This window comes from Rattus norvegicus, chromosome 17 (assembly GCF_036323735.1).
Source record: "Rattus norvegicus strain BN/NHsdMcwi chromosome 17, GRCr8, whole genome shotgun sequence".
Classification (NCBI taxonomy): domain Eukaryota; kingdom Metazoa; phylum Chordata; class Mammalia; order Rodentia; family Muridae; genus Rattus; species Rattus norvegicus.
In genome coordinates this window covers 28953631-28975946 of record NC_086035.1, presented here as the reverse complement: position 1 = coordinate 28975946, position 22316 = coordinate 28953631, and the positions used below count along the sequence as shown (strand labels likewise).

Here is a 22316-nt window from a genome sequence, read left to right as displayed (position 1 = left end):
AAAAATACTTCACCTTGTTCTTACATATGTTCAGACTAGCCAAATTCTAACCCCCTATATCTTCAACATAGCACACTCTTGTCAACTCTTGACGGCTTTCACAATAGGTTCTTAATTCTAACCCGTCTGCTGTCTGAGCTGCAAAGTTAAAGAAAGGAAGTTTAAGAAGAAACACTGGAGCCAAAAGTAATGACTATTGGAGAGCTGGTACCGAGATTACCATGGCTGAACCCTGACATTATCTGGAACCAGAGCATACACACTCTATCTTTTTATCGCACAGTTGCATACAATAGCATGGATATATTTTTAAAACTCATACTTGGGCAATAAGAGAAACTGTGGTTTTCTGGTTGCTGCCTTTCTATCAAAGAACATTTTAGTGACTCCTGTCCTTGATAAGATTACCAAATACTTTTGAAATACTTTTAGTTCTACATTCAGCAGTGTGTGGCCAGAAACATCTCAAAACAGAACAATTCTCCTTTCCTAAGATCTCAGACTCACCTAGCTCACTACATTATGGAAAAGCTCTGTGGGATATACTCTCTCCATCAGTGCACCCTAACCAACTTCCCTAACCAGGTTTCCTGCTCTAATGAGAACCCAAACTCGAGTGTCATCTCACTCTAATGACCCCTGATGGCATGACACAGGTGGAGCTCGAGTGTCATCTCACTCTAATGACCCCTGATGGCATGACATAGGTGGAGCTCGAGTGTCATTTCACTCTAATGACCCCTGATGACATGACATAGGTGGAGCTCGAGTGTCATTTCACTCTAATGACCCCTGATGGCATGACATAGGTGGAGCTCGGGCCTTCTCTCTCGAGCACCTTGGCTTTCATCTAGTTTTCAGGCAGAGCTGCTAGGGTACTTAGGATTTAGAATTGGGATTCCTGAAATCTTCAGATGATTTTTTTTTTTTAGATGAATCAGTTTAGAAAGCTTTCAAGTAGAGGTGCTATCAGTTAGGACTTGGTATGCATGTGTCTAAATGAATCACCAATACAGACTCCGAAGCTCCTGGTTGGCTGCTTGCCCCGTGTCCCACTCCTAAGTCTCTTCCTTTCTTGCCCACAGGCACATGGTGATTAAGCTATATACAGAACAAAGGTCAGAGCATTACTTCATAATAATACTCAGAAACCATTTCTTCTTTGATGAACACATGATCTCCATGAACACCCCAGGAAAGAGGTTCCAAAGGGCTAGCGATGCTGGAGTTATTTCTCCAGCCACAGTAGCGAAGAAGTACAAGGCAGGTAATAAACCACACTACAGTGCTCACATTATGTTCCTTTAAAAGGCAAAACGCCAGCTAGGTGTGGTGGCATACGATATCCCTTTAACTCTAACATCTGGGAGCCTGAAGCTAGCCTGAGCTACACAGTGAGACTCTAAGAAACTAACAACAATGCAAGAAAATGCAAAGAGTATGGCAAACCACAGACTATAGTCAACGAGGATGGTTAACGGATAGCAATTACAGGAGGGGCTGTGGAATTCATTTACCAGCAAGAGACCCAAGACAGACTTGGCTGACTTTCTTGCTCCTTTCCTGAGGTGGAAACACCATGGGCAGTTCTTTGCTGCCCAGACCACCGGTGAGCTACTCAGTCAGGCCTATTCACAATCTGCTTTTACAGTCTGCCTCTATCTGGTCCACATCTTAAATCTCACCCAGCCTTTCTGATCCCACCTGAAGAACGAACAGAGGGGTAGATATAGTGAGAACTACTCCAGAACTTGCTTTTGGCAGAGAAGCTAATATATGCTGCTTTGGGCTAGTGTCTTTCCAGGGGCATCTCACGCAGATCGACTGGTAGTTTAGCAGAAGGCAGAGTGGCACCTGGCCCTGAGATTCGATATGGTGGATACAGCAAAGAGACTTGAGACTGGCACACCAGACTGCAATTTTCAGGGAGAAAGCTGTCCCAAGAATGTCAAGGAAAAAAACAAGTACATGTGGGACCATTATTATGGATAAGAAGCAGGAGGCTGACTTGCTCACCATAAAAGCAAAGCCAAGCAATTTGTTTCTCCCTGAAATGAGAATAATCCTTACCGCTCTGTGAAGGTTAAGATGCCACTTTTAATCCCTTGGGGTTGCCACAATGAAGATTCAATATCCTTCATATGAAGAATGTGGAAGGAGAGTGAATGACCTGAGGAGAGGCTGAGGTAGGTAAGTGACACTCTTATCCTTCTGGGAACAGAAAGGCAAGGATGACTTTTATCTATCTGTTTCTGCTGAGCCAGGAGCTAATAATGTCCATGAACTTCTGAGTTTGCTAAAGAATGGGGATATCTGAGCTCATGTCTGGCATTTGGCCTTGGAAAAAGCATTCAGCTTTCCTGAACCTCGGGCTTTGTTTGGAGAGTTCTTTAAAAATTTCAAAATCTTACTGGGCTTTTGGTAGCCTCCTAGCATCAGGGACAACTGAAATGACAGGGGAAGCTGCCCTGGGAAGGGTGACTAGCAGGCTACATCATATGAAGTGGGGACTTCAGCTGGGGTACTGTCTTTAGCATCTGCGTACCGGGCAGCTGGGCTGGTGTCCATGGCTTCTGGTTCAAAGGACTGGGAGGAACTGTGGCTGAATTGTGTGGCTGGAGTCCACCAGATCCAGAAGAGGGCTTGACAGGAAGGAGACCACGCAATTTTGGCAGCACAGATCCTTTGCCTGAGGTGATCTTGGGACAAACTGTACATTTCCGTTTAGTTAACAACACTGGGAGTTCGTTCTCTGTGAGACTGTTCTTTACATGGTAACTGAGAACGGCAAATACTTCTCACATGTCACTGTCATCTCAGGGCTTGGCTATATTACCTAATCAAATGCTTACCACAACTCTGCTGCTCTCACCTGCACTCTCCACTAGGCACTGAGTATCCTGCTCAAGGTCATACACTGGGAGCTCAGACTTGGACTTAGTGCAGACTGGTCCTTGTGGATGCAGTGACACAGGTCAGATCCTGTCCTCATGGGGTGGGTCAAAACAGATAAGGCTCTGAGTACTAATATTTTAGGTACTGATAAGTGCTTTGAGGATTAAGGGGCATGTAGCCACAGAGGAGAAGCGTACCCTGGGAATCTGGCTGGATTCCTCTGGAAAGTGGCGGGTGAAGGCTGGATGTGCATCTGGTCTAGTGATGGGAACAGTGTGGGTGAGGGGCATGAGAACACTGAAGGTCCTCTGAGGATCTCACGAGAATTACTGTCAAGATGCTTCTTTGAAGCCTCTGTGGGAAGTTCAGCAGGACAGTGAGTGGATCTTTTTTTATTTTTTGGAAGATGATCACATCGGTGTGCAAACAGAGCACAGGGGATCCAGTGAGGCAACTCCGATGGCTATGACAATGGCCAGTGCAGAGGATGCTGCGACAATCTAGTCTCCTCTTCTCCTTTAGACCTTTGCTCTAAGGCCAGTTTATGGCAGCTTATAGCCAGTAGGCTCAGCAAGTACTCTACTATGGTAAGTGTGGCACTTGGATTTGAAGACTTGATGGGAGAGGACAAACAGGAATCAGCGGGTTGCTCAGGTATAACTCAGGTTGCTAAGTTTTCCAGTGCAGTGAGAGTACTGCCTTAGTCAGGCCTGTCTGACATGGAAACCTGTGGCTCTACTAAGTTACTATGGAAACCCTGGCCTAGAAAGGAGGCAGTGTGCATCCCTCATGAGGAAAGTGCGGTCACTGGGCTGTCCTGAGGCAGACACCTTGAGGCAGGTCCACTGCTCCTGATGTTCCGGCCTGTTCTCAGTGTATGTTCACTGGGAAGTTGGCAGAAGGCCACGGTCTGTCTGGTCTTTGTATTTTTTGGTTTGTTTTCTCTTTCTAGTTTTGGGGATAGACTTAAAGGGCCTTGTGCACAGTGCGCAACTGTCCTATCATGAAGCCATGACCTTAATCCTGGCTTATCTTTTGAGAGTAGTTTCAGCATTTCAAACCAAGAGGCTACTGTACAGGCATTCACAGATGACATGAGAGATGGTGGAGGAGATTACTTACAGGTTGTGTTTCTAATACAGTTTGTATTCTGATCATGCTTGTTGACCTCTACACAGAGAAACGTGCAGAAGAACCGATTTATTTTTCTGTGTTTATATAATGCACAGACCTAAGCTGCTTATTTTCCTAAGTTCTACTGCTAGAGGATTCCATGAAATGATCCACCCACTGGAGCCTGGAAAGTGCCATTGGCCTCAAGTTTTCCAAGTGACTCATGTACCTACAGCTCTCAAGTATATGCAAATGTGTGGATTGGCCTTTCCCTGGTGACCTTTTCCTGTCAGGCTTTTAGCTGATGATCATTTCCTAGGCATGTGAATGTGGCTGGCTGGATAGTCTCTCTCTAGATAACTGCAGAACTCAGAGGATTCTTCGTCTTGATGCTACTCTGGAAAAAAGAGTGCTCCACTATGTAAGCAATGGAAACAGACTGAATCTTGACATAAAATGCAAATTTCATTTTTAATACCATTTTCTTGTTTAGCTTCTATTTTGAGACAACTGTGAAAAGCAGCGGGGAAGACTGGATGTGGTGAGATGTTGGCAAGCAGGCATCTTCTTAGGGGGAACCAACAAAGCCCGCACCAGAACACAACAGAACTTTGGAAATGTTCACCCTCCACACTTCATAAACAAATTTGCTATAAGAGTGAAAACAGATGAATAAAGAAATGGAGCTATGCCAATTTGAAGAAAAGAGAAATGGGAAGTTCAGGGCAGAAATTCAATCAATAGAAAACTACATTAGTCTTTGACACTTCAATTATCCAGAAGTCAGACACTACAGTGTTGCACTAGCCAGGAGACCATGCTACATACAGGTGAGGCTCACCTTACAGAGGTCAGGAAAAACAAGCCGGAGTCAGGGTGATGTGGAATAAAATGAAAAACACCCCTCAGCTCCACTGTGGGCCAGCATGTAATCAGATATGCTCTGCACCCTGTGCCTAAAAACACACCAGTCACATGGTAACATACATGCTTATAACCCACTCTACTCATCTTATATTCTGATGACAAATGTTAGTAAAGGAAGGATATATTTATGCTTTGGTATATGCCACATAGCCATGTACAGAACATCATAAAAACACTTGGATTAAGACACACTGAAACCATGAACTTCAGTAAAGCCTGAGAGCTCAGTTTCTTAGAAGAACCAGGCCCCAGAAGTCCCAGAAAGCTTGTATTTTCCTGCAGAATGCCCTTGAATCTGGCGATAGGACAGTTTATCTCTGTATGTCTGCATTAGGAAAGAGGACAGTGCCTCGCCATCCTGCGGTGTAAATCACAAACACCAAAGCAGTGATGTCCGATCACAGAGGGAATGTCACAGCTGAAGACGAATAATGAAGAGCAGTCTGTCACTGAGCCATCTTACCTGTCTGCGGATTATTTCAAGGTCTCTTTTGGCTTTATTCACCAGGGCTTGAATTTCTACGGGGTCTTTTACATTCTTATTTTCTCGGAAGGCATCTCTTATTCTCCTGACAGCATACATTCTAATGAATTCAGAGAAAAAAGAAAAGATGTCAGCAAGTATGAGATTCTGCCTTTAAATGAATTTAAAAGATTTTTTTCTCTAGAATTAACGGCTGAATATTCTCCTACAGATAACCCAGTTTGATCTTTGCTTGTCGATTCGAGGATGGCTAAGCAAGCAGATCTAGGAAAACAAGGCACACACAAATGGCAAACTGCTCCTTAGATCACTGGCTCTTCAGAGTTCTGCACGTCTGATTTCCCTTCATTAGCAATTAGCAATTTCCCTTCATTAGCAAGGGTAATTAACCTTTGCTATGAAGAGGCAAACCACGAATGGAGACAAATGATGCACTTCATATGCACGCACGAGGACAGTGATGAGCCTTTTCATTCCTGCCCGTTAGATGACAACTGGGTAAGCAGGTCCACGGCATCTCTGGTGTACTTTTTTAGGACACACTGTCACCTTCATGGCACCAGGCATTTTAATTCTACTTTTTCTAGACAGGGTCTTGCCATCTAGGCCAGGGTGGTATATAGCTTGCAATCTTCCTGCCTTAGCCTGAGAAATACTGGGATTATAGGCATGAATTACCATTCTTTCCTTAATTATAATATATTCATATTCTCTCTCTCTCTCTCTCTCTCTCTCATTTCGTTTTTTTTTTCAAGAGCTCTGTGTAGCTCTGGTTATACTGGAACTCCCTGTGCAGACCAGGCTGGCCTTAAACTCAAGAGGTTTATCTACCTCTGCCTTCTGAATGCTGGCATTAAAGGTGAGTGCCATCACCACCTGGCTTAATTCTAATATTTTCATCTACTTGTAAACTGGTTTTATAACAAGATCTTGTGGCTGGAGCTCTAAACCAGGCAAAATGTGTGCCTGACTACTGAGCTCTGCCCATACCCTCAACCACTGCTTTAATTCTTCAACTGGGATTCAGCAAAGCTTTTGCAAGAACATCACAACCTAAGAAGTCATCAATACCCTGATTTTTTTTTTTTTTAAGTAACAGGTAAGTGGTTCAGAACACCTAAAAGGAGAAAGAACATTTCACAGGATGGAAATAAATGTAAAGTTCCCCAAAGTTTAAGAACACCAGAGAGTTTCTTAAAATGTTCTACAACTCAAACCAACTTAGCTCAACGTCACGTTCAGAATACTTGGCTCTACACTTTAAAACCTCAGCTTCCCAAAGCCTGCATCTCAGAAGTTTAGCATATATCTCAGAGTTAGATCCACGTCAGCTGGACAGCAGGCGCAGTAGGTAAGGGCGTTTGTTGCTTCAGCATGGCGATCTGAGCTCATTCCTGGAATCCACATAAAGTTGAAAGACAACCAGTTCCACTCTGTTGTCCTCTGCCCTCCATACATGAACTGTGGGATTTGTATGTTACCCTCCCCGAGACAAACATGGGCCCACACACATGCACACCCAAATACAAAGTCAGAAATCTCATTTCAATTTCTAGACATTCCTTTGACATGACAACACCACAGTGTCCTTCTATCCCCCACACCCCCTTTGGCACAGGGTACTACTGGCCTTAAGAGGAGACTCCACTGGCTCAGAACCACAAAGGTGTTTTAGCCTGGGTAGTTTCTTTCCCAGTTATGCCACTCTACTTTAACTGATCAGTTTTGTGAAGGTCAACACAATCCACATGACCCCTTACATTGTGGGAGGACTAACCACCAGTTATTTTAATCCTGTTTTAACCTGTCTTTTACTTTTTTTCTATTCCCCCTTTAATGCATTTAATTCTGATGACTAAGGAAAAACATTTATCATTAAACACATTGTGATGATCAGCCTGTTGCTTGTATCACTATGAATATTTCAAATAAAAATGTGCAGTGCTATAATGAAAAAGTCGGCCAGCCCTTACGCAATTCAGTAACAGATGATCCTCAAAGGGAGACGCTATCGGAAATTAAGTTTAACAGTCACGTGGCACATAATACATGCACTCTGTGCAAAGAGCTGGGTGTCAAAAGGACGCAAGCCACGATCACAGCCTCCAGCACGTGAATCCTCACACCCATGTTAGAATCCAAAGAAAGACCCGAGCAGTTAACGCATGGCCTCTCATTCATCATTTTTCATCAGTATTAAAGTGTGGACTGTCTGCCTACACAACCTAAGTCAAGAGTCCCAGTGACAACATAGCTCAACTCTGCTATGTGGTCTCCTTGGAGTAAACTCCCAACCTCCAACTGTCCTCAGTACTGGGTAGTCCAAATTGTCAACTTGCCAAAAGCTAAAACCACCCAGGCAGGGCTCTTACTGAAGGATTCCCTGTATGAGGTTAGTCTGTGGGAATGTCTATGGGGGAGCATCTTGATTATTAACTGAGATGGGAACATCTACCCTGAAGGTGGGGGCACCATTTCATGAACTGTTTAAACGAGAAGAAAGCTAGCTGGGTCCAAGTAAGCAAAGAAGTGTGTATGCTTCCTGCTCTTGACTGTGGATGACGTGACTAGCTGCTTGAATTCCTGCCTGGAGTTTTCCTCAAGGAGAGAGGTTCTTAAATCTTCCTGTTGTCTGCTTACTGGTTTATCCTTTCATATCTTCACATCTATGCCGTGTTGTAAACCTTTCTGACCTGATCATCTGTTTACTTCTCGGGATTAAGCCTCACGATTCACCAGGCCTTAATCCCCAGCTAACTAGGTGGACTACAGAGCACTACATTTTTGTGTAGAACATTTATTTCCACTAGTTTTCGGTGCATGTGGGGGTGTGTGCCTTTAGTACTCAGGCCACTAAGGCCAAAGAAAGCCATGAGAAGTCCCCAGAAGAAGGCAAAGGGACAGAGCATGAGCACTAAGAGTGGCAAACCAAGTCGCTTAGGTAAGTTAAAGTGGAATGGAATGTCCCAGAGTTGCGTGTGAATACTTGACAAGACTCACTGGATTTTAACAACTAGTGGACAATGCTAAGATATCTACTTACCAATCTCCAACTCCAAGTCAGAGAAGACGATAATTTTAAAGGAGAAAGAACTCGAAGCAGATGATAGGGAATGACAGACATGTGCTCAGCTGTGCATATTCTAATCCCAAAAGAGAGAGGCTACTTCTCATACAGGACTGTTCAAAAGGATAACCGAGCATTAACAATCCACAGCTCAGTACGTGAACTGTGAGTACAGCCACGAGGAGCTCAGTGCCTGACAAGCCTTTTCTCATTGAATCCTCACACACTGTAACTCAGACAGATTTGCCCTAGTATGTGGCAGTGCTGGTATCTGAACAGGTGACTATCTTTCAATTCTGAGTTATCCCACCCAAAGTTAACAAACTATTCAATACTTGATAAGTGCCTAGCCTAAGCCAAGCCAGGCCGTTACTCACTTGAAAAGGCCTTATAAAAATGATCTCTAGCACAGAAAAGCTTTAAAAGGTCATCTTATCTCTCAACACTGTCAAGTATTCCGACAAACAGTTCAAGTATTGGGCCTGTCTTACAAAAAGACAAGTGGCTGAGAGCCTTATCGGGAAAGAGCTGTTGATATAAGCGCCAGGAGTAAGTGAAATAATTGAGTCTAATTGCTTCAAAAGGAAGCAATGACAACTGAAGAGTTGTAGAGCAATGGGGTTACCACAAGAAAACACACCTTGGGGACCAAGGCAAAGTTCCTGAATTTTGGGGTAGCACAACCCACTATATTTCTGTTCAAAATTTCTGTTCATTTCTTTTCACGGTCCAGAGGTCACAGTCAAATGGGTCACTAAGGACGCTGGGCCACCTGGGCATCTCTTCCACTTGCTTTAGCACCTTCTATACGGATAAATCACAGACATGTGCAAAGGTTTGCCTGTTCCTCAGTTTTCTCCTTGAAGTGATCCAGCTCTCCATACACTAAGTGTTTTTTTCCAAACCACTCATTTCTAAAGATCTAAGTCAGTTAGAAACAAATATGACAGAGGATTAATATTCTACTTGAATAAACACCATACATTAAGTCAGGCAAAACAACAAAGACTATGGTAAATCAGTCAGTAGAGGCACGGACCAGTACTTTACAAGAAGGACAGAGCTCTATGAATGGCCAGCCCTAGGAAACACTCAAGAAATGCACGAAGTACCACTTCTTTGGTCTTCAGTTAACATTTTTAGAGAAAGCCAAGGAATCAAGTCACCCTGCTGTTGGGAACATGAGCTGGAACTGGTATAATGAGTAATAATACCCCTCTAGTTTAATCTGCAAAGTCCACCTTTGGTGATCTACCCCATGGAAGCAAGCTAGAAAGAGTTAGATGTAGAATACTTATTACGGATATACCTTTATCATACGTAGGAAAAATACATGTTCAACGATGGAGAAGTGGCTACATAAGTTAAGACACTAAGCTTCTGAGATAAATATTTTCAAAAAGAAGCCAGAGGTTTAAAAAGTGTGACGTGAAAATCCCCCCTTAGGCAACCAGGCCTATCCATACAATCAAAGGTCTACTCGCTCAGCTTCTTACGCAGTTTCCCAGAGTCAAGCTCCTGGAGATACTTCTAACACCAGGACAACAGGGCAATGGTCTTGTGTTCAGCAGGGTTCCGGAAATAGGGCTTCAGAGCTCAGGAGAGATACAGGCTGCTGATGAGCGACAACCACAGGTCAGAAGAGCTTTCCCAGTGAAAGCAATAGACACTGAAGGGAAGCTGACCAGAGGCCCGTGTCCTACCAATACAGAAGAACAGGCAAGGGAAAAAAAAAATCTAAAAACAGAATAGGGGAAAGAAAGGTCAGAGGCAGGCAGGAAAGCTAGAAGGAAGCAAAGGAGACTAGACAATCTTTCCAGAGAACGGAGGAGGAAATTGTTTCTGGAGACATCCATAGGAGCAACACCACCGCAATCCGGTAAAGAGAGGAGCAGAAGTCTTAACGCTGGAAGCACATTCATGAACAAGAGATTAACAACACAGTTAAGAAAATGTCTTCAATAATAACATAATATGCAAAATCTTTGGAATATAGTTAAAGTCATACTTACATGAAAAATCAATGACAAATATTAATAAAACACTAAATTCAGCAAACATTTTTACATTCTAGAAAAAGTAGTATTTTGTTTTCTCATATTTCCCTATGAGAAAATAGAAAACAATGTATTTAAAATTAGAAAATTAAAAAAAAAAGTCAAGTGAAGTTAGTTTGTTTTTTAAATAATGTGATAGTATCTTGCTTATATATTAGAGAAAACAATCACAAGGAAAAAAGTGAGGAAGTCTGGAGGTTTGAAAAATGATTTGAGAACCAGTGTGAATACATTTCGGGACTTGGCAGGAGAGGAAGGCCGTGGAGAATGGCAGTGTTGAGTTGCGGGCGTGTACAGGGCGAACACAGGTGTGCAGTAATGCTGGACGCAGTTCTGAAGCAGAAACAACAGGGCAAAGAAGAGGCTCTCCAGGGCTCGAAAGAGGGAGCTATGGATATTTCCCCCAGTAGCCAGTCAGCTTCCTCTGAAGGACACGAGTACTAACCCAAGCAGTCAGAAAACATATGAGCAAGCAAACAAACCCACCCTCTACAAAGTTACAGTGAATTAATGAACAATAAAATTGTTGTGCAAATATGAGAAGCCATGTGCAAACCAGAGTATATTCTGAACGATGTGACCTAACAATTTCCTACAAGTGCAATTTCTGGGTAAGGCTCTCTAAGGATGCTTGAAAATAAGATTATCGTTTTAAAAATCAGCAGGCCAGCAGAAGTGGGCGGGCACACCATCTTGTAGCAGGTGCTCATTTCTGTCCCTGGGGGAATGGCTGAGGTGCGCTTCTGTCTTGGCATCCTTCACAATGCTTAAAAGCACTTAAACTCTTCAAATTTTAACTTCTCGTTATCACTTGGGTCTGTTATCAGTCACTGAAATTTTGTGCCAACAAGATTTTCCAAAGTGTTAACCAAGTGAGCACAGTAAGGGCCACTCTTGAAATGGCTCTGCCATGTGTGCACCCGGTGATGTAGACCAGGTGGAGGGGCGCGCGACCGCGTCTCCTCTGCCCTGAGCTTTAGACTTACAGCACTCTCAAAGCTGTAGTCCCAAAGCTGGTAGCTGTGCTATCTCTCGTTCCCCTCTCATTTGTCCTCAGACTGGGATAAGAACTCCAGTGTTGTTTGTAGAGTCCTGTGAGCTGCCCTTATGAGGAAGTAAACAGAACACTCTAGTAATTTCTTTATGTCTAGAAAGGTTTCTTTAGTAATTAGTTGCATTTCTCTTACAAGTATTTTGACGTAAAGGCTCCATGGTTAGGGGTGAGACTTCCTGTCTCCACCTCAACCCCTAAGAGATGAGGCCTTGGCACAGCACCAGAAAAGCAACCTTATACTTTCATTGTTTAACAGGCCTAAATATTAGACAGCAGAATATAATTTTTTATTTCAGAATTATAGTTTAAGCTAGCAAACCTAAGACACGGCCTTTAAAGTATTTAAAATTTATGGAGAATAAAGAGCATTTAACGGACTCTGGAGTTTCCACTTTATGGGAGAAAAACAGTCGAATGAGCAATGGAAGTCTTCCCTGGTCAATGAACTTGAAAATTCATTGAAATGGCCTATCAAGTTGAAACGCCTTCCCTTTTATCCTTCGTACTGCCATTAGTTACCAGACACTGGCACTGACAATAAGTGCGTAAAGAGAGAAAAAGGGGGCGTGTAAGAGACCTAACAGTGTCCAGTGCATTATCAAGGATAATTTACAGGTGGCAGGATGCAGAACAACCTCCTCCTCCTCCTCTCTAAGGCTAGTTGTCAGAATAACCCAAAACAAAAGAAACCCCTGAAGTGAAACCAACCAACCAAGCCACAAATCTAATCTACAAAATACCACAGGGATACGGTCCGCCTGCAGGATGTGAGGGTAACTGGCCTTGAAGTGTATGAAGACTAGAGAGTATGGTCACAGAAACCAAGGTAAGAGGGAGAGTTACAGTTCCTGTCAGCACCTGGCCGCTCCCATGCTGTAGTCACTAACTCACATAACCAAGCGCCATTTTCTCTTAGAGCTGCTCCTGGAGGCTGAGTCAAACCTGGTGGTCCTGGTGTCAACCGTTCTGTCTTCTAAGCAGCTTGCATGCTTGCAAACCTCATTCCAGGCTTTCCTTTTTTTATTTTCTAGATGTTTTTATTTAAAATAATCACATACAATACTGATTCCTCGGTAAAGAAAAAGCAAATTAAGCTAAGGCAAGAGCTAAAATCATCTTGAGGCTCATGAGAAAAGATTGGAGTTTCCCTTCTTCCTTTTTCTTGTTTTCCCCTCCAGCACTAGGGAACTGAACTTGGGGTCTCACATAAGCTGGAAAAAAAAATCATACTACTATATCCCCAGTCCTGGAAGTCTTACTGAGAATTTAGAACAAAATGAAACAACTCCAGACTAGGTCCAAGGAAGCTACTCCAACATGGCACATGACAGTGTCAAGGTAAACCGAGGCTACTCAAGACGCCCCTGCAGGGAAGTCTGTCTGTATTCATGGTACAAAATTATTTTCTTATTGGAGAATTTGTGTTTATGGGCTATCAATGATATCCAAACTCTTACACATAGATACATAGGTTAAGTCAACAAGCAAATTTATGAGTACATAAAGGAACATTCAAGGGCCCCATCAACACTCCATATTTTATTCAAACAAACTGACTTGTTCTCCCCCTTACAAAAGCAAATGATTTACAAAATTTAATTCAGGGAGAGCAGTGAAGTGAATGTAGATCTTTGAGAAGAATAAAATGTTAATTTTATTTGGTATAGTTTTTGCGTGATAGGAAAGAAATTCAAATTTTGACCCAGGGTTAATCCTTAATATTCTGTCTGAGTAGCAGGGAAGTAATCTATTAGATTTCTGGTTTATAAGCAAATTCAACATTTCTTATGTAGACAAACAGAGCGACATTTCAGGCATAAGCTATCCACAGTCCCACACTATGTCCTGGGGGTGCCTCGTCTTCAGCTTGCGTTCATTTGGGTATATCCTACTCAAGCTTTCTTGACAAATTTTAGTTCTTTTGGGAAGAATTGTGCTTCTATTAATCATTTGTGCTTCTTTTTACAGTCTGACTAGGGGGAGCAAGACATCCTGGCTGTAGCCTGGAGGATGCCTGACACAATCAAGAGCTGGTGCTGAGTGACCAACAGAAATTGCTACCAAGCCCGATAAAAACCGATGGGTAATAGAGCTCATCACTGTGAGGCTCCAAAGCCAGCCAGTGAAGGGATATGTAAGAGAGACTCCATGGAAAATAAAGAATTTATGATCCCAGACAAAGTCAGGAGAAGTCAGTATGAAGTTTAAGCATGAGAAAAAACTAGAGGTCCAAGCTTCCTGGGAAGGCACAGCAGATTAGGCAGGGTGCAGCATTAGAGTTCATATCTGCTTATCTTCAGATGCTCTTAACAACCGCAGAAATGCACAGGAGGACCTTGAAAAGATGAAGGTGTGGTTCAGGAGACAAGGATTAACTCCAAGGAAACATTAAAAGACATAGGGTTGAAGTCACTGTCACTATGGGGATTTGGGGAAAGTGGAGTGAGAGGGGAAAGACAGAATACTGGGGCCTCCACTGTCAAAGGAAAAGAGGCAGGGGAGGAGCAGGGTCAGCAAACTGGGGTGGCCATGAGACAGGGGTTCCTGCTGTCTCGTAAGGGAAGGCTGGAAGGTGACATTATACCAAATGAGGCCAAGGCAAAGATAACATGAGGATCCTTAGGCCAGCCTATGGTGGAGTGAGGAGAAGAGACGAGCAAGGCAGAGCCTGTAGAGATCAGTCCTTGCCTGCATCCCAACAGCATAGGCCACGCGTGGTTTTAAAAGGCTAGAGGCTCTTTAGAGAGTAAGGCCACGCTACAACAAAACCTGACTTTCTGCTTCGAGCTTCCTTGGGTGCTGTTCCTCTCAACATCCTCACTGGCCCCATGGGGTAGAGCCCAGCACAGGAAGACAGGAGTTCTGGGGAGAAGCTCAGCACCTCAGCAGGGAGGAAGCTCACACTGCTGGAGCCAGTCAGGCAGAGGGTGCACTCTGGGCCAAAAATGCTTCTCTCCAGGGAGGTAAACAGGTCTACCATTGGCTGCTCTTCAGAACTCCTCCTGGTTCTGCCAAGGTGGGGCATTGGCCCGATTAGTAGTCCACTACTGAATGCACTCCTGCTCCAGCACTTTAACCTTCCCAGGTTTAGTCTGCTCTTCTATTCTCTGCTAAGATCTGGCCTCTTACCTGTTCACTTCTTGGTCTCCTACTATAACTAGAAATATTTTTCGATAACACTATTCCCATCTCTTTGCTGATATTTTGGAATATGGCAATGTAACCAAGCTAATTTATTTTCAATTTATGAAATGACATCATTTGTGAGAATATTGCCATAGGGTATATATAAACAATTCAAAACATTTACTTAGGAGCTCTTACACCAGGAGAACAGCTGGGAGCAATATCTATTCACCCATCAACTATGAAGTGACAGCTTTTAATTATGCTTTACCCCCTCTCTTAAAAAGGTCAATGCAGGGAGAGCTGTCTGGCAAGGGGAGATCCAGAGCTGGGATGTCTCTGACAACAGTGTACAGGGGTCTGATTCTTCCCACGGATGGAGCTGTGAGCCTCTAGCAGCTGCTGTGGTCAATACAGCTCTGTGATTAAGGCCGAGGCAAGGTTAAAATACAGTTATTTAGGAAATTCTGACATGTAAAGTCAAGGGACAGTAAGTACACTGCCCTCCATATCTGGAAGGTTCTGCATCCAAAGATTCACCCAGTACAAACATGTTTGATAATAAACAATCAAAACAAACAAAAGCAAAACAGTATATGGAGTGAACATGTACACCTTTGTTATCTCCTCAAAATTACAGTGGCCCCAATTTCCACAGCATTTATGCGATTTGCTGTAAGGGTCTGGAGCACTGGAGATTCTGGCATTCAAGATGGGCCCTATAGCCAGTCAGCCATGGAGAGGGAAATGGCACAGAAAGAGATTCATCTTATTAAACATGACGCCAAGTAGGGCTTCTCAAGTTTGTTCTCATCCAGACAGGGACCGAGTCAGTGTATCTCTTTCACAGAGAAGCAGAGGGAGGAGGCCTTGTACATGGAAAAGTCTCAAAGGAGAGAGAGCAAGGGAAAAATATTTGAAGCACATTTTTCTCTAGGCTAACGAATGAATTTATAAAAGAATCTAAAACAGGCTATGCTGCACGGTGTGCCTCTTCCCTCTGTTCAAAAAGAAGAGAGAAAAAAATAGAGGATGGAGCCAAAAGGAAGCATTAGATTCATCCTTACTCCCTAAGGTCAGGAGAACGCAATTCCCTTTGAAGAGGCCATGGATTAACACTAATTACTATGGAAATGTGACTGTGTGACAGCAAGCAGAGGTTAGGAAACAAGAAGCAGCTTCTGCATTTCAGTTTTCTAATTAATTACAACAAGGAAGCCAGTTTTCCCACACATTACCTTTCAGACCTGTTCTTCTAACCTTTGAAAACTGACCATGAAACCAACAGCAGCATGTCCGGACAAATGTGCACCGTTAAGACATTGCGAAAGACAAGGAGATTTTGCTCATCAGCTGAGATGCCTCAGTATTTGGGGTTCTCTTCCCCAGCCCCCAGACTTTCACTCTCTACTACAGAAAAATTTTCCAGGGAGGGGGCTTGAGCATGGTAAGCACAGCCCTATGACCAAGCTACACTCTAACCCCAGGAAATCATGTCTAAGAAAGTATATTTCCCACTTCCTGAATTTAGTCTACTTAAAGCACAAACCCTATTAGCATGACACTTCTACCCCTGCTTCAGTGGCAGACCAAGTCTAAAGGACTCAGGGAAAGGTGAGCTGAAGGCATTCAAGTAGGAATTTTGAAAAAAGGGGAGAGAGTCCACTGTCTGGGACAGCTGGTCATGTCAGTAAGAACACAGGACGACTTATTTATTTCTAATCCTACGCCCCCTCTCTGGGGGAGCAGCTCGGTACTGGCTTCAGACAGAGGATTGGAAGTATCTTACTGTCAGGTAGCATGAGGAACCCAGAAAGCCACAGTGACAATGTCAATGTGATTAAATGTGGTGATATAGGACTGAGGAGATAGATGGTCAGTCAGTAATGTGCCTGTTGTGTGAAGAACATGAAGACTTGAGTTCAGATCCCTAGCTCTCACATAAAAGCCAAACATGGCGGCTTGTGCCTGTAACTCCAGCACTGGGAATTTTGGTGGAGATCCCTTGGACTTATTGGACAGCCTAGCAAAAATGAGTTCTAAATTCAGCAGGGGGTTGCAGAGCATTCTCTGAAAAGGTCTATTAGCAGAATTCTGAATGATGTGCAGGGATTGGCTAACGGGAGCAGGATTATAGGAACTAATACATGATCACACAAAGACAAAGTCTCCCTGATAACATGTAAGGAGCTTGTTCGGACTGAAGAGTAGGAGAGAAGGCAGAAGAGTGAATGCACGAGAATTTTCCAGGAATTAATTTCCAAAAGCTACACAGATCCTTTGAGAAAGGGGAGAAGGATTGGAGTTTTGGGTTCAAATTCAAGTCTCCTCTGCTTTTCATTTAGCAGAAATTATCTGGGAACTGCACTTAGTTAAGTGTACACTACACAGATGAAGAGGTTGCCAGTGTAGTTTGGAAACCTCGAGGCAAGGAGGGCAGACACAGAGGGCTGGATGGCAGCGTATATACACAGCTATTTAGGTGAGAAGTCAGTATGGGCTGGCTAAGGTGCTGAGCGAGAGAGAGAGGGGATGTGCCTGAGAAGGGTCCAGGAAGACTGTAAGCAACTAGGGCTAGGAAGGAGTCCTGGATGAGTGAATGCTCATGCCAGCTCTGTGTGGCAGGTTTGATGTGGTAGGGGGTACAGGAATGACTTGCAGACCCAAGTCAGATGCAGAGGCTGGCTGTTGCAGACAAAACTGTGGGTGGGCAGAATACTAGCACAGAAGGCTGCTAGTTAAAGGGGAGCTCTAGGCTACTATTCACCCACTGGGGCTTTTCTTCAAACTTTCCGGGTCAAGGTCAGGGCCAACAAGCAGACAGTGAAAGCTTCACTAGGTCCTTCAGTATTCAAGCCTGGAGGCCCAGCACAGTGCTGGAACAACTCTATCTGCTCCTTCAGGGGAAAGGATCAGGCCTTCTAGACTCTACATCACTCTAGTGCTCAGAAATAACATGCTGAACTAATAAAAGATGACTGGACAGCACTGAGCCAGTGGTTATGTCTGCCTCAAACCTGTCTGTAAGGGAATACTTCCTTATTTAATCTTGCATTTTGTTTAGACAAAGGTAAAGATAATTTCAGGTCAGACATTTCTGCCTACAGAAAAGTTTTTTGGTATACTAGGATGAGTCTCAGCCATTGGATGTGGGGAGAGATAATTATTTAAGGAAAATGGTGGCATGGATAGACAGGAAAAAAACATATGAAGTCATTAAATGAGCACAGTAAAGAGGGATGTTCAACAATTATAATGAATTGATAATATAAGCTGAATAAACTAGGCTAAAGAGGGGATTAAACACATTTCAAAAATTACCCCAGAAACAAAAGACTACATACAAGGGTAATACATTAACAGTGCTGAATGTGGCAGCAGTCATTAATTAAATAAAACAAATAATTACCCTGAGATCAGATCAATCAAATCAATGAGAACTGGTGAACATTAACAAGCAAATTTCTAACACTAACACATATAAGACACAATTAGAGAAAGAACAGTGAGAGAAGGTAGAAAGGGCTGGAAATGTAGGGTGTGGACCACCCTTTGTCCTTAGGGACACTTGTAAGGTGCCATTGTTGAGGATTGTGAGAGGCAGTAGATTTTCTACAATTTTGTTTCCATCATTTTCAAACAGAACAGCTTGTAAACAAATAGTGTTACCAAAGTACAATGCAGAATACGTTTATGATACTTTATAAGCATCCTAGTTACTTGGAGTAGCATTTTGTAATCTTTTGTTCTTTATTCTCTACCTCCATTTTCTCTTTGTTTGATTATTTTGTTATATTAGTTTAAAAATGCTAAGCTGGAGTATAGATAGAATAAATACAATCGGAAATGCTTTCAAAGGCAAACAAACAAAACAAACCAAAGAAAAACCCCAGCAATGATGCACATAGGTCTCGTGTAACCAGACCCGGGCTTGAATTTTGCTGTGTAGATGAGAATGACCTTGAATTTCTGATCCCCTTGCCTTCACTTGTTAAGTGCTGAAAATACAAGGGAGTCACACTGCTCCCTCCTGCCCTAATAAGATTTTATACTGGGGACCAAAACCAGGGTGTTGTGCATGTCAGGCAAAACTTTACCAGCTAAGCTTTATCTCCAGCTCTGTCTCTAACACTTTCAAGGTATCTTCTGCTATCATCAGTCCACAGTAAAACGAATACATTCTTCTTATCGCCTAAATTAGAAACTGCGACTTTCTCCAAGTATTTTTCAAAATCATTAACCAATATGACAAAAATTAACAACTGTAAGAGAAAAAAACCCACTGGTTTTTGAGACTCTAGCCACAGTTAGTGATAATAATTAATCTTCCCCAAGTTTCAGCAATCATCTTTTAGCGCACATGAATGGCCTTCAGTTGTCTGTGGGGTACCACAGCAAGACCAGCACAAGCATTCTTCCCAAGGAAGTGCCACAGGCTATGTATGAGCTCAATGACATGAACTCAGAATATTAAAGCAAAATCTGCAAGGAACTTTAATAAATCTAATAAAGCAGTCGTTTTCTTTTAAAAACTTTGCTTTTGTATGTCTTCCAGTAAAAAGGCAGTTTTCACCAAGATGTATAATTTGATCAGTGTTTCATAGTAAAATTCTTAATTGGCTGTTTAAAAGAGAATCTTATGTCTTCTCCAGTAGGTCATGATTTACATAAGTCTTAAAAGCATTATTTCAAGGCTTAATGTGAGGGAAAAAAGATTTCCTCCTTTAAACTCAAGGGAAAATATCCTTAACACTCTTAAGGGCATACAAAAGGTGAGCGCTGTAACCCAGGGTGGAATGTGAGCTCCTCATATGTGGAGGCAGAGTCTGATCCTTAGCACCCAGAGAAAGAAAGAAAGAAGCAGCAGCAAGAGCACACAATGAGCAGGACACTCACTGACCTGCTGGTGATCGGGCAGGTAGGCTCTGGGGAGCTCTAATTCAGTCAAGTGGGAAGAGGTGAAAAACACCAGAGGGACGGAGTTTCCCACTCATCAGAACTGCTGGGTAGCAGGAGGCTACGGTCTGACAAGAAGCCCAACATGGTCCTTGGAGGACATTTATAGAAATGAAGGGCACTGCAGGGCACATTAGTTTCTAAGTAAGAAATGATACAGTTAAGATCCAAGTGGAGCTGAGTTATGCCTGGAGGGTTGAAATGAGAGTCTCAATGTCATTTAAGCATATTTTTTGACAGCAGTGTTACAAGTAGCAGTCAAATCATCAGACATATATCCCCAGATTTTCTGATGCAAAAGGGGCCGCCACACATGAAGAAATATGAACAGTTATCTTGGAAATTCATAAGGAAACATATGTTCCAAGAAATAGGATTTATCCAATGTGAGGATCCAAAATGACCATTGTGGTTGCTGTTCGTCATCAGACCAAAGTATTATCGTTACAGTACAGGTCTTCCAAAACGACAAGTGACAAACTGTCTATTAAACAACCTTAATAAATATTCTGCAAAATAAATTAAGTATAAAAAGTCTAGATGGCCACTTTTATCTCTTACTTTATGTACCTAGGTCAGCTTCTCCTCAAGCTGACTGATCATACTCATTGAAGCCTACAATTTAAAATGTTAAAAATAAGAAAAAGAGGGCCAGAGCATGATGGGGGCTCCCTGGACATGGTGGTTCAGGCTGGGGATCCCGCTGGTGCAGATTGCGACTACTTGCTTCTACAGGGTGCCCTGGGTTCACTTGGGGGACATTCCCAAAGTGAGAGAAAAATCTCTTCAGATCAGCTCTTTCTTTACTGTTTCAGTCAGTTAACGGCAGGGTTTCTGTGTCTCTCCTTTCCAGGTCTTAGGCTTAACCTGACCTACACTCTAGAATCCCTTTGATTTATTTATTTTTTCCTTATTTTGGTACCCATAGTGGTTTGACTAAGGATGGTCTCCATAGGCTCATATATTTGAATACTTAGTCATCAGGGAGTAGAACTTTTTGAAAGGATTAGAAGGATCAGGAGGAATGGCTTTGTTGGAGGATGTGGGTCTTGGGGTTTCCAGAGCCAGGTCCAGTCACTCTCTCTCTTCCTCCTGCCTGCAGATGAGGATGTAGAACTCCCAGCTACTGCTCCAGCACCACACCTGCTGTATGCTGTCATGCTCCCTGCCAGGCTGATAATGGACTGATTCTTTGAAACTGAAAGCAGGCCCCAATTTATTGCTTTCTTTTTATAAGAGTAGCCTTAGTCATGGTGTCTCTTCACAGCAGTAGAATAGTGACTAAGACAGCGTCCAATCATCAGTCTTAACACTCTCCTTTCCTACTTACCAAGTCTGTTTTCTTATGTCCTCTAATTTATCCTCTGCACCACTGCAGGCAATGCCCTCTGATATCGCGACTTCTAGTTTGAGATTTTTTTTATCCTGCAGCCCAAAGGACCTTACCTAATCCTCAGAACTGGTTGTTGCTTGACAACTTGAAATCACAAAAGGAGTGGCTTGGCTACCTGTTGTCTAAGAATGAAATCTGGGTTCCACAGCAGAGACTGCAAGCCCTGCTATGCGTTGCCCTTTCTACCCTGTTTGCAGAGTTAGATTCTCTAGTGCTTAGTTTTGATTGGTTCATGAAAAATAGTACATCACTAGGTTGTCAAAAATCAATGTGCTAACATACCTATGGAACAGAACACAGTGCCATAAAGAAGTGACCAATGGGTACTCAGTGAATGACTTTGGTGGGCTGAGAGAAGAGGGACAGGGTATCTTTGAATTCTATGGGGGCGTTGTAAAGGCAGACTTATTTTACACGAAGCAAGTTCTACTTTCTTGGGACATAATGCTGGCAGGGTTGTCAGGTTTTGGATATCTGGAAAAAGTGACCACCAGATTCCTGTGGAAAATACATCGGTGTGAGGCACAGACTAAGAGCCTATCAGCATATAGTTGCTGTGCTGAAGCTCATTCTCTAGTTTCTGTTAGGCACAGCCTAGGTTTTTCTGTTTACTCCTACAGTTTAGGAAAACTTTAGGTGTGCTGGCTCTTAAGTCACTTCCAGATGGAAATTTAGAAATGAAAGGGCCCTTAAGAGGCTGTCTAGTCCAGTGAATTAGTTTTACCACCAGGAAAACTGAATCCTAGAGTCTCAGTAACTCCAAGGTTCCATATCCTGTGAGGGCTGCTACCTGTGTTTTATATAACTTGTTTCCAGATGTGTCCCCCAGTGTGAGCTTCTGCTTAGTCCTCGTTTATTCAGTGCCTTTTTATTTTTGAGACAGACGTCTTCTAGAGTGTAAGGACCACTCCGAGCATTTACTTCCAAGTCTCCTGTGGTCCATCACTGGTAAGCAAGTGACAACAGATATTTATGGAGACTTCCTCCAGGCGGTTTAGCGCTTATGCCCCTGTTCCTCCAAAGCCAACACCATCACACAAAACCATGTTTCATTTAACCCCGTGCTTAGTGGTATGAGGTCACTTGTCTAACCCATGTGCTGTCCTCAGTTGATATGACAACTATATTTTCTCAGCGTGTTTCTGAAATATGAATTACTGTTGGAAAGGTTGGTCGATCTGTCTACAGGCTAAAGTTGTGCATAGCCTGCCTACCACAGGGCCCGGCAGCTCAATCCCTAGAGA

The 22316-nt window shown here is 43.0% G+C and overlaps 1 protein-coding gene across 1 annotated transcript in view; it reads right to left on the bottom strand.

Moving 5' to 3' along the window:
- Lyrm4 (LYR motif containing 4) overlaps positions 1 to 22316 on the bottom strand; it is a 115389-nt gene that overhangs the window by 91354 nt on the left and 1719 nt on the right. Inside the window, exon 2 of the mRNA NM_001400908.1 lies at positions 5399 to 5519. Coding sequence (NP_001387837.1) covers positions 5399 to 5519 — 121 coding nt within the window. The remainder of the gene's footprint in view (positions 1 to 5398; positions 5520 to 22316) is intronic.